We start from the raw sequence: 12922 nt of genomic DNA, 5'->3' as shown, positions 1-12922 counted from the left end.
TATAGCAAATCATAGTATTTGTGCCCAAACATAGTATTTCTACCAAATTGTAGTATTCCTTCAAAATCATAGTATCACTGTAATTTCGTAGTATTTGAGCAAAATCGTAGTATATGTGCAAAAACATACTATGTCTGCAAAATCACAGTATATCTGTTATGTTAAAGTATTACTACTAAGTCACAGTATTTCTGCCAATTCGTAGTATTTGTACTAAATCATGGTACTTGTGCCAAATCATAGTATTTTTTGCAAATCATAGTATTCGAACCAATACATATTATTTGTACGAAATCATAGTATTTCTTCTAAATCATAGTATTTCAATCAAATCTCAGTAGTTGTGCTGAAACGCAGTATTATTGCCAAATCATAGTATTTGTACTGAAACATACTATTTGCGCCAAAAGAGTATTTCTACTAAATCATAGTACTTGTGCCAAATCATAGTATTTCTGCCACATTGTGCTAGTTGTGCAAAAACATAGACTGTCTGCAAAATCATAGTATATCTATTATGTTATAGTATTATTACTAAGTCGTAGACTCTCTATTTTGTTATAGTATATCTGCTGAATACAGTATATGTGCCAAATCATAGTATTTATAGCAAATCATTGTATTTGTGCTAAAACATAGTATTTCTGCCACATTATAGTATTTGTACCCAATCATAGTATTTGTGCCAATGTCTGCAAAATCATCATATATCTGTTATGTTATAGTATTACTACTAAGGCATAGTATTTCTGGAAAATCATAGTATTTCAACTAAATAATAGTATTTCTGCCAAATCATAGTATTTGTTTCAAATCATAGCATCTGAACCAAATCATATTATTTGTGCCAAATTATAGTATTTGTACCCAATCATAGTATTTGTGCCATATCATCGCATTTGTCAGTTCAACTTATTTAACTCTTCTCAACAGCTCAACACCTCTTCTTCACCCCGTTTCAGCAGAATTGTGAGTTTTTTCACCCCTTTTCAGCACAAATCCCAGATTTTTCAGGTGTTTTCAACAGAAATCTCTTTTTTACAGACATTCTGCTGATTCACCTGTTTTCAGTGCTACTACTTCTTTACCTCTTTTCAGTAGAAATTCTGCTGATTCACTTATTTTAAGCAGAATTTTCAGCCTTTCACCTCTTATCAATACAAATCTCAGTATCTTCTGCTCATTTCAGAGGAAACCCTTTCACCTCTTTTCAGTACAAATTTGAACTTCTGTACCCCTTTGAAGCAGAATTTTGCCTTTTCACCTCTTTTCAGCAAAAGTTTCTGTTTTTTTCACTTGTTTTCAGCATAATTTTTCAGTTTCTTTACTGCCATACAATTTTTGCAGCTTTTCATCTTTTTCAGTCATTTTCAGCAGACAGCTTCAGCGTTCCGGCATCCACACAGCATTTTCGCAGGAAATGCAAATTTTTCTAGTTGTGTGGATGCTTTAAGGCATCCACACTATTGTTTTCCTGTTTCTCTTTATTCTTTATTATGTGGATGCTTTAAGCATCCACACTATTGTTTTCCTGTTTCTCTTTATTCTTTATCTCTACTTTATTCTAGTTGCTCCGTACACTTTTTGGCACTTAACTACTTCCACAATTTTCAGCCGATTTTCACCGTTCAAATTTTAAACTATTCTGCTATTTCTGCTAATGTACGCTATATCTTTTGGTATTTTTCACTATTATACTTTTTAAAATATTACACTTTTTTCCTTTAATTTGTCCCATTGAAACGAATGGGAAACTTCCGCAATTCTGCTAAAACTTGCTTGTTTTTGAAACTTAACTACTTCCTCATATTTTCACGTAGAACAACCATTCAAACTTTAAAATGTTCACAAATTATTGGGCTATTCAGGTATAAATCAGCTTTTTCAAATCTTTTACCGTTTTACTTTTATCCCTCTTAAAGTTTTGAGTTGCAAAATTGTGATTTTTCACAAAATACATGCGTTGTTATGGTTGCTATGCACTTGGTTTCCAGTGTGCCACTGTAGGTTTCGCAGTCTTCTCTTCATGTCCGAACAACTTCTTGCTACTTGCTCAATTTTCACTCAACTTCCACAATTTATACATCAAAACGTAGGTATTTTTGCTGGCTTTCAGAAAATGTCACCATCATTGTTGTGAGATTTATAGAATTTTGGCAAATCTCCTCAGACCAACACAAAGTCGGAAAACTCTCCATAGAAAGTCAATGGAGAGTTTGTTCAAAATCACCGCTTGATTTCTGTAATGAGAGGCATATTCGAATCGTCATATCTCCTCAATGAAGCGAAGTTAAAACATGAGGCTTGTCCCAGTATATCTTCAGACACTCTGACGCTCACAATTCAAGAATTTTTTCCTCACCTATTACCGTTCTGAGATGAGTTAGACATGTTTGAGGGTAGGAAATTCGTCCTTCGCTCAGATTTCTTCAGATTTCAAACTCTGGAAATGAGGCAATTTTTTCTCTTGTCATATCTTTTTTTTGGATTTCCACAGAGACCTGAAAATTTCCATGACTGTTCACCAAAGCCTGCTGTCTCTTACGGTGAAAGAATGATATCGATACTCCAAATAGATTTAGAGTTACAAAGCGTTGTTTGAGGGGAAGTCAAGGCAGTTTTCACTTCGCCTCTACTCAGTTATGGTGCATTACAAGTCAAATATCTTCAATAATTCATATTTCAATGATAAATTGTCAACACTTGAAGATTCCCCCATCTCTTCTGAACAAAACAGTGTAAGAATGACCGTTCTAGCCCCTACGGTTAGGAAATTATGGTCATTTGTTTGAGGAGAGTCCTCACTATGACAGATAGACTGCAAAAATCCTGTCTCTCTCTGTGCTGCGTGTGTAAAAACAGGTGCACCTGTTTTGGCGGGAAAAAGTACACAGCCTCTATGGTCGTGTCCAAATTCATGGGCTGCATCCTCCTGAGGCCACATTTGTAGACCGATTACGTCACAGCGACGCGCCGAAGGCTGTCCAAATTCGTAGACTCCTCCGAATGCAGCCGACAAATGCGTCCTCCTTTTCCCCGAATTTGAAGGATGGGTCGGGTGTGTCCTTCGTGGCCCACCATATCCCAGAATTCATAGCGCGGCCCAGCCAAACTCCAGTTTCCAGCAATGGCGGCCGCTACTAAGTTTTAAAATTACTTTTATTAATCTTTCTGGGTCACAAAATAAACTTTTAACATATTTTCAGGCGAGAATGTAGCTGTGTAAACTTCAAATATCTGCTCGGTTTATCAAGGTATTGCATATTTGCAAAAGTGCTTCGACGTTTTCGGAGACGTCTGTTACCCACCAGCTTGATAGCTAACCGAGAGCTCGAGGGTCACTGAAGCCGCCGAAAACGGCACAACTCCCGGCACATCATTTTCAGATCACCGCGGACTTTCGCTACTCAGGTTAAACGTAATATATAAGTCACTTAGACAACCTAAAAAGGATATTGTTTGGCTTTTTTCAGTGTTTTATTTGTTCGTGAGTAAATCGGTTTGGCTGAGATTAAAGATATTAGATTAGATTAGATAAAATAAAACTTTATTAATCCCCCTGGTGGTTTTCACACAGCTGAATAAACGTCAAACAGAAAACTGATTAAACAGAAGTGTGAGATGGTCGAGAATTTATGCCAGTGTCCTGTTATATTTTACATAGCGAGGAGCAGACGGCTGAGTTTATTAAACTCCACCGAGACAGTGGTGACGTTAATCAGAAGGCTAGACTGTCCAATTTCACAGCCGTTTACTTCCGGCCTACCCGACCTTCTGAGGACCCGGCCCACGTAGACCGCGAAGGCCGGGTCCTCAGGAGGATGCAGCCCATGAATTTGGACACGACCTATGATTGGTGGATTCAAATTGAGCAGCTCCCAGGCTGCTTGACTTACCTAGAAAGTTTCTTCTCTCTCCCTCTGTGTGTGTGTGTGTGTGTGTGTGTGTGTGTGTGTGTGTGTGTGTGACAGAGAGAGAGAGAGGGAGAGAGACCCTTTTTATGGGAGCATCTTATTGTATGATTTAAATTCAATATATTTAGACTGGTTGTCTGAATTTGGTCCTGTGTGTGTCTCTCTGTGCATGTGTGTTTCCATATGTGTCCATATTTGTGATTGTGTGACTGTTATACTTTTTTTTGCTGATTTTTTTTTTTCATTTAACAATTACATTTGAGGGACCCTCAAATGTAATTGCGTCCATATTTGTAATTGTGTGTATCTGCTTGCTCTTCTTCAGTTGAAAAACAAGTAGTTTTGTAACCTAACCATGTTCAGGTTTTTTTCAGCTTTCCATTTTGTTTTTCCAATATTTCTATATAAGTTATTGCTATTCTGCTAAATCATAGTTTCTCTGCCACTTTTCAGTGTTTTGCTAAATATAGTATTTGTGCTAAAACATATTATTTCTGCTAAAAACATAGTATTTCTACAAAATGTAGTATTTCAGCTTAATCATAGTGTTTCTATATATTTCTGCCAGGTCCCCAGGCAGCCAATCCTCTGTGAGGACTGAGACATTCAAATTTACATATCAGGGCTTGCATGGCTTCCCAACCAGCCAATCATATCTGAGGGCTGAGACATTCAAATTTGCATATCAGGGCCTCCCAGCCAGCCAATCATATCTGAGGGCTGAGACATCTAAATTTGCATATTGAGGCCTTCATGGCTTCTGGCTTCTGGTTGACTGAATTGGATCCTGTGTGTGTGTCTCTTTGCATGTGTGTTTCAATATGTGTCCATATTTGTAATTGTGTAAGTTAGTACTATTCTGCTAAATTATAGTATTTCTGCTACTTTTCAGTATTTGTGCTAAATACAGTATTTCTGCTAAATCATACTACTATAGGATTCATGGTAAATATAGTATTTCTGCCTAATTATAGTATTTCTACCAAATCATAGTATTACTGCTAAAACATAGTATTTCTCCCAAATCTTGATAGTTCTGCTATGTTCTTGTACTTGTAATTAATTATAGTATTTGTGCCAAAGCATAGTGTTCCTGCCAAATCTTAGTATTATTGCTAAATCATAGTATTTGAGCAAAATCATAGTATTTGAGCATATTCTTTCTATTTGTGCCATAGCACAAATGCTGAATCACAGCATTTCTGCTATGTTGTAGTATTTGTCCTAAATCACAGTATTTCTGCAATGTGTAGGTATTTTTGTTTAAATAAAGTATCTCTGTAATCTTGTACCATGTTTACTAAATTCCTGTATTTCTGAGAAGTTATCATGTTTCTGCTAAGTTACAATATTTCTTCTCATTTCTGCTGCTATGTTATTGTATTTCTGCTAAATATTATGTTTTCTTTACGTTATTGCAGTTCTGCTAAGTAACTACATTTTTTGCTAGGTTCTTATGCTTCTGCAAATTTATTACAATTTTTTGCTACATTTCAGCTTTTTCAGCTATTTTTAGCAGACAGCATCCACACTGCATTTTCGCAGGAAATGCAATTTTTTCTAGTTTTTTTTTTTTTTATTACAAATAAAAAAATGGCTCCAATCTGCTCTGATGCACTAATTTTTATCCTGTTCATTCTGGTCTCTGCCAATGAAAATCTTAACATCTTTAGCTCTGCCACCTCCAGCTTGGCCTCCTGTTTTTATGTTAGTCGCTGCTGAGACTATTTCTGATGAGGCTTACATAGATTCTGCAAGTAAAAGGGCCAAATGCCTCTTTCGGGTTCTAACTTTCAGATACTGTTCATCTGCTGTAGGTAGTTTTTTAGGCTAGTTTAATAAATTGCCTTAAAAATTCTAATAAATGCTATTTTATCTGTGAATCTGTGTTGTTCTGTTGTTTTATTCACATTTGTCTGTTTTTTGTCCATTCTGTGTAGACACAAGCCTGGTTTAGGTGCTTTATACATAAATGATTCATATGTATAATATGAATATTATAATGAATATAATAAATAAGTGTAAGTGGTATGTTAATAGCACTAATAGCATTAGTTGTGTAAAGTTATATAAATTGTATGTGCACTATTGAATGCATGGTTAAAGTGAACACTAAAACCAGGAGATCATAAAAACTAGTCAGATACTGTTGTTCTGAGTAGAATAAGGTCCAGATCTCTCACTTTAGTGATTAGTGGTTTGAGTTTTCCTTAAATTTGTAATTATTTTGCTGACCAACTCCTTTCATTGTCTCTTTCTCTTCTCTTTCCCCTTTTTTTCGTTACCCATTGTGCTCCATTTATTTTGTCCCTGTGATTGATTCTGGCTCTTCTTTCTGTCATCAATAGTTCCCTTAATAGATCTCAGCTAGGCTTTCATTGACCAGCCTTCTAATGGCACTGCTGTTCCTTTCCGTCAAAGGAATGGCTGATGTGTCTTATCTCAATAAACAGCCTGTTTTTGTCTTATGAATGGGGAGTCTGTTGTTGCTAGAATAGTTATTCAACTCAAATGAGGAGAGAACAAACTCCTTTTGGCCTTCTAGTTATCAGCACGACAGACTGGAACTTGATGGCTGTGTCTTATCTGCTTGACTTTTTTAGAACTCATTAAACAACCTGCCACAAAACTGCTCTTGTGAAATTGCATTTTGTCACACACAGAAATTATACTTAAACAGGATAATGTAATTTAAGGCTGCACCTTTTTTCCAGAGTCTTATTTCCATTCTTCTTTTTTTGTGTGTTTTATTCGAACAGTATACCATGCATTTTTTTCTGTTTGTTATATTTTGAGTTGTGTAATTATGTCATTTATTTCTTTTTTTTTCTTTTTTCTTTCCTACCATTTCATTGGCTTGGATTTCCATCCAAAAATGTGCCTGTCTTCTCTCCTTTCTCTACCTTGCTCTCTATCTTCTTTGATTTTCTTCTCATCATCCTTGCTGGCTTCTGCCACTTCTCCAGTAGTCAACAGGGTCTAGTTGCGAGATGCAACTTGTACAGTCGACACATGGACACCAGAGCTGTTGGACTGCTGGACAGACACTCTCCAGGTGAGGTTTTGTAGAGGTGTTAATGGCAGTTAAAAACCACATCATACTTGGATGTAAATTCATGTAAATTGTACATTAATTTAATGTACATTCTATACAATGTTTATATAAAAACAGTATAAACACAATAACAACAATAACATTTTCAAGCATCCCAAATGTTTTTGTTAAACATTATGTTAAACATAATCTAGCTTAGTGTTAAATCTGTACCTGACCCAGTGTTTTTGTTGCAAGTATTTAATTTAAAATTTTTGTCAACATTTTTTATCCAGCTTTTTATTATTCTGTTTCAATAAATAGAAAATAAAAAACTGGATAAAAAATGTTGACAAAAATTTTAAAATATGCAAAATATTTACATTATTCTGTTTCAATAAATAGAAAATGTAAATATTTTGCAAATCACTGGTTTCTGTTTTTATTTACCCAACCTCTCTGGAAATGTGGTTGTGTGACAGGATAATCGTAACTCAGTTCACGGACTGATAGCCACAAACTCTAATCCAATCCAATCTAATCACTAATGTACAATATGATATGACGCTGGATTGAACTTTTTCTAGCATTGCCAAAATGTTGCTTGAAGACTATGGCAGATAAAATACTGTTTAAAAGTTTGGACGTACACCTTGATTAATGAATGACTTTTATTTATTCCTTTCTATTGTTTGGGGAAAATGAAACTGAAATGTATTTCATATACAGTAGATTCATCAAAGAAGTCACAGTTTCCTTTGATGACAGCTTTGTACACTGTTGTTACTAAGTTCATGTAGTCAACACTTGGAATGGTATCCAGTTGAGAGGTAATCCTTGTAAGAAAGTTACTGGTTTCTTTAAGTAAAGAAAATTGGCTCTTACGAGAACCACCCCACACTGCAGAGGAACATGTTCATCACAGTTACTGTGTCCATGAATATGCCAGGGATCACTTGGGTTCACTTTTCTGCAAAGATATTAGACCAGTGGAAATCTGTTTTGGTGAATATGAATGTAACTTATCACAATGCCAGAAATTTATCTTAAGCTCTGATTAAAACCCTAACCCAGTTGTGGTTGTCAGACATAACACACAACTGGGTTTTGAAGTGTTTTTAGACAGTCTACATGTAAAATCTTTCTTTCATTATTATAAATGTTTGCTCTCAGAGCACTGAGCATTCTTGTAGGCTACCTGTAAATGGACCATTGTTGTTAAGTCAGCACAGTCATGTTGTTGCTAAAGCAAAAATGCAGATTATAAGAAATATTCTTTTTAGGGTAAACTGTGTTTCATCAATTTCTCATTTTTTATTTTTTACTATTCATCTGTTCCCTTTCCTCACATGTTAGCACCATGTGCCACCTCAGGTCTGAGAGCAGTAGGGGATCAGTCATACACATTGGGATACAGTATTCACTCACAACAAAACAGGTATTCACACATTGATCCACCGATTGTTTTAGAGGTTAGCAGGCATTAAAAAAGAAAATGAGGAGGTTTAGCATGCAAATGTGGGGTAGAAACACCTCAAAATGTGATAAGAGGGGTCTGTTGTCACAATTACAAAAATACCTAAATTGGAATTACATCCCGGCAGACTCGGATGAATATGATGGACTGTTTCTCTAAAATGCTCAGAACATGTTTTATGCACCAAATATGCAACCACATCTCCAGACTTTCCTATTGCCTTATTAAATTCATGGACTCATGGATTAAATGCTACATCTGATTATTGTTGGCAACACAATAATCAAGTATGATGAGAGAAAAAGATCTGAAGACTTTTAGACTTTCTGAGCTTCTTCTATTTCTTAATAGACTTCAAGAATCCACGCACAGATGACCAGAGCTTTTAGCAGGTTTGAGCAAAGTTGTACAGATATTTCACATTGTGGGTGCAGTGTTGCAAATGATTAAAGTTGTCTTGCTCAAATAACACAATAACAAGTAACGAGTAGCTGATGAGACAGTGTGACATTTAATAGTCATGTGGGTACCAGAGTGACAACAGCCCTCACACACAACCATAGATATGAAGAAATCAGAAAAGAGCAATGTTCAGTTTCATATCAACCAAAACATCTTCATCTGCCCTTACTGTTACCTTTTTACCGACTCCCCATTCACCCAGGAACTGGCCCGTCTTGCTTCCACCTCTTTCTACATCCAAGAAGGACTGCATGAGCAGCACTACCTCTTTAGACAGGAGAGAAATACACCTGGGCACAGATCCTGAATCCCGTCGTTCTGAAGAGGAGATGAAGGTTCTGGACAGTTCACAGCATCCATCAGGCAACCAGAGACCTCTGCTGTGGGAGAGTGACAGAGTTGAAGACAGGTCATGGGCTGTAGGGGTGCACTGCTACACTGCCCAGTGGGTGAAGCAGAAGCAGGAATACAGGAGCACCCGGCCCTGGTGAATGTATGATGATTGCAGACTTTAAACATTATCAAAACGTTGATGCCTAAAATGCTTTCAGACATGTTTGAGCTGACTTTTGAGAGCCCATGATGCAACAGTTTCTTTGTGAACTTTAAGTGCCCAAAGTTCAGTTCAGAAAAAAATACACTTCCAGTCTTTCTGGTTTTACAAAGGCTATTGTAATGTCTGTCTTAGTTGGTTTCCCAAATGAGTTCTTCAGCTGTCAACTAGCTGATCTTTTCTACTCAACTGCAACTGGGTAAGATGAACTAAATGTGGAGCAGTTTTTCTGTAGAACTCAGACTGGCTGCATCCTTGCTAATTGAATAATTGGCCCATTAAATCAGTGGTGTTACTGGCAAGACAGGTCCAGCTAACTCAGGTCCGTTTTTCATTTTAGTAGCCTTTGCACTGAGTGTTGTTAGATTCACTTATTTGGTTGTAGAGATTCAGGGAAACATTGCATAAGACAAAGGTTACTAACGTGATCTTGTTTTATAATGACTTCTGTATTTAATTAATTACCAAAATGAATCCAATGGACTTTATTTGAGAATTTCATCATCCATTTTCTTGTATTACTTGGACAGATTGGATAGGATGGCATAATAGCATGTTAAATTTTCAGTTGATCACATTTGGGTTGTTGAATTTTTTAACAAATATTAAAAAACAGTGATACAGTACTCTTAATTTTCCATTTCTGTTTTGCACGTGTGTAACAGCTACATGCAGCCACAGACTGTCACACAACGACATGATCTACAGACAGGTTACTTGCTGTGTCCTTTGGTGACTGCTTACTTTAAGTTGAAGTGTCTTAGCGAGCATTGGCCTGCCAGTTTCTGTCAGAACTGCTTCATTGTACCCTGGCATTGATTTTCCAAGCCTCTGGAAAGATGGATGTGTATCAGTCTTGATTTGATGGTGATGGAGTTGAGTGTGTAACACATCAATCCAAATTCTCCCCTGGGAGTTTGACCGGGTTCAGATGTGGTCACAGGCTACATAGTACATCAGACCATGTAATTACTTATGAGATACCCTCAGGGTAATGTGTGTCGGGCAGTATTTAAAATGATAACTCATACACCAATAATCTTATGTTGGTGTTTGTCAGATCGTGCATATAAGAATACAAATCCTTGAACATGCAAACATGGTCTGCAGACTGCCCTGGTACAGTTCAACCACAAGTGCAAAGCACAGAAATAGACAATTACTCATTTTTAATATTTGTTCAAAAATCAAACAGTAAAAAAAAAACACAGAGGATGTATTTGTGGAGGAATCAAACAAAAATCCTGAAAATTCAAAACAATTTTTCAATTTTGATTTATTTTGGACTTAACAAAGAACTGCGAAGTCTCCCATGGACAGAGCTTCCTGCAACTTTCCACTAACCGGATTTTTGGAAATGTCATAAATATCCGGAAATGTTTGTGAGACAAAACATATATTTTCAGGTTTTAGGACAGTTTTGAAAACAAATTGTGCAAAAAGTTTACACATTTTGCTGTAATGTAAACTTTAGTTACAATGGTCCATAAAGCCAAAATACTCCACGGTGTATCCTTATTTTGTCATTTTTACACTTCCATGAAATGTAGTATTCCAACAATGGGAATGGGCTTAAACCATTTGTGTGATGTTCCCCGGCATTAAGCCAAAACCTGTTACCTGGGTTTAACTGAACTTATAACTTCTCTGTTTGATTGTTTTTTGTTTTGTTTTTTGTTTTGTTGTTTTAAGTTGAGTCAATCTGCTTTGGAGTTCATACTTAAAAGAAGCGGAATCTGGGATTTATATCTGTTGCTTAGCCTTTTCTAAATAAATTAAGCCAAATGAGAAGAAGCTAGAATTCATATTATACATTGTGTTTAAACAATGCTTCCAAACCCAGGGTAGAGGCGCAGTATGATACTCCATACAGTATCAGCAGATGGAAGACACAGAATTACTGGAATGTACACAGTGGAAACTGCCAGAGGAAGACTAGGCGAAAATGTTAACAGGACTCTTTTTTTTTTTAAACACAATTTCCTAGTGGTCCCATGAATTCCTGGATTTGTTTGAGGTACTGTTTTGGATGAACCATCTACAAAATTCAGAGGGAGAGGGACATTTTTTAGCTTGTTACTTAAGGAAGATCATTAAAGCTAAGAGGCTAAGACCCTTGGTATTGATTCAGATTAGTGCTGCTATTTCGCTGGCACTGACGACTTCAGCTCATGTCACAGAATTCACAGAAACATCCTCTCTATGCTGTACAATACAATATAAAAAAAACTGTTGTTAATTGACACCTGTTAACCCTAAAAGTAAACTGAATTTAGAAATCCTGCTCGATGGATCAGCATCTCTCTGGTCAGCAATTTGTTCAACAGTGATGTCCACTGCAGCTGCCAGGAATAAACCCAGGTAACTACATTCAAAACAATCGAATATAACTTTTGGGAAACAATAATCCCAAGAGATTTCACCTGCATCATAGTCATTAAGATCACCATAAGATCACCATAACTACTGCATTTTTGTTGCCTTGAACTTGTGACACGTGCAATGAGAATAAAGTTGAATTCTATTCTATTCTATTCCTCCATTGGATACCTTGGATCACCCAGGAGAAGCTGGACTGGGTGTTTTCACTCCAACAGTGTTTAGTCTCTTTAAAAAGAACCCTGCTTCATGTCCCCCTTGGTGCTGTTCGTTTATGCAGGTGTGAGCACAATGATCGCAAAACAACTTAACTCCAGAGCAGTTCATTTACAGGTGTAAGCCGCAAGTTTGAGGTGAAAGCCTTCTGTTTGCCATGCATGTTTTGCAGGGTACACCACCAGTCAGTACAGCCTAGCTGTAAAATTAATGTATATTCTCCATCTTGTCCACTTGGCCAAAACCCACAACCTAATTACTTTTGTTGCTCCTGTCCCAGACACATCTGACAAATAAGCAGACTAGACAATGCAGCTCGTTCTCATCAACTAATTAGGAGCAGAATACTGCTCCTAATTAGTTGATGACACTAACACATGAAAAGGGCCTTAAATGAAATTAACAAAATTTGAAAAACATCCCAACCCGATCAACTCAAAGTGAAGGATTAGAAGATGATCTTGGTATAAAAATGAAGTCAGCAAACAGTTTTGCAGACTATGAGCAGCGTCACAGGACCTATATCCCATGATACTGATGAGTAGAGTTGGTTATAAAAACTATTCTGATAAACAAAAATCAGATTCCCGTTGGAGTGGGTGTAACACTGAGTTGTTTGCAGAGGTTAGTTTTTCAGTGCTGAGTTTTTTGTATATCTCTTGTATTCGTGAAGCTATGAGGACTCTTGCCCTGCACACTAATGCACAGGCTCATGAACCACTGGCTTTGTTATCTTTGGTTTGTATCTTATAGACAATGTGTGGGGACACTTTGCTTGAATGGCTGCAGCCACTGCAGTAACATAAAACTGACTGGAACTGTTAAAAATCAGTTACTTTATAACTGAGTTGATGCTGTTCTCCTCACCTCTTTAATGTGCTTGGTGT

At 36.7% G+C, this 12922-nt stretch overlaps 1 protein-coding gene across 9 annotated transcripts in view; it reads left to right on the top strand.

The window, feature by feature from the left end:
- Window positions 1–10945, top strand: part of atat1 (alpha tubulin acetyltransferase 1) — a 49219-nt gene extending 38274 nt beyond the window's left edge. For 2 of the 9 annotated variants that reach the window (XM_039605760.1, XM_039605758.1), the window contains 3 exons: window positions 6881–6969; window positions 8305–8386; window positions 9090–10945. In XM_039605760.1, coding sequence (XP_039461694.1) covers window positions 6881–6969; window positions 8305–8386; window positions 9090–9378 — 460 coding nt within the window. In that variant the 3' untranslated portion in view covers window positions 9379–10945. Of the gene's footprint in view, window positions 1–6262; window positions 6685–6880; window positions 6970–8304; window positions 8387–8776 lie in introns of those variants that run through there. The other 7 variants (XM_039605762.1, XM_039605759.1, XM_039605761.1 and 4 more) reach the window with 7 other exon arrangements.
- The last annotated feature ends 1977 nt before the right edge of the window (window positions 10946–12922 follow it).

Source organism: Oreochromis aureus, linkage group 22 (genome assembly GCF_013358895.1).
Source record: "Oreochromis aureus strain Israel breed Guangdong linkage group 22, ZZ_aureus, whole genome shotgun sequence".
Classification (NCBI taxonomy): Eukaryota; Metazoa; Chordata; class Actinopteri; order Cichliformes; family Cichlidae; genus Oreochromis; species Oreochromis aureus.
The sequence above is the reverse complement of the archived record's forward strand: the minus strand, read 5'-3'. Positions and strand labels throughout refer to the sequence as shown.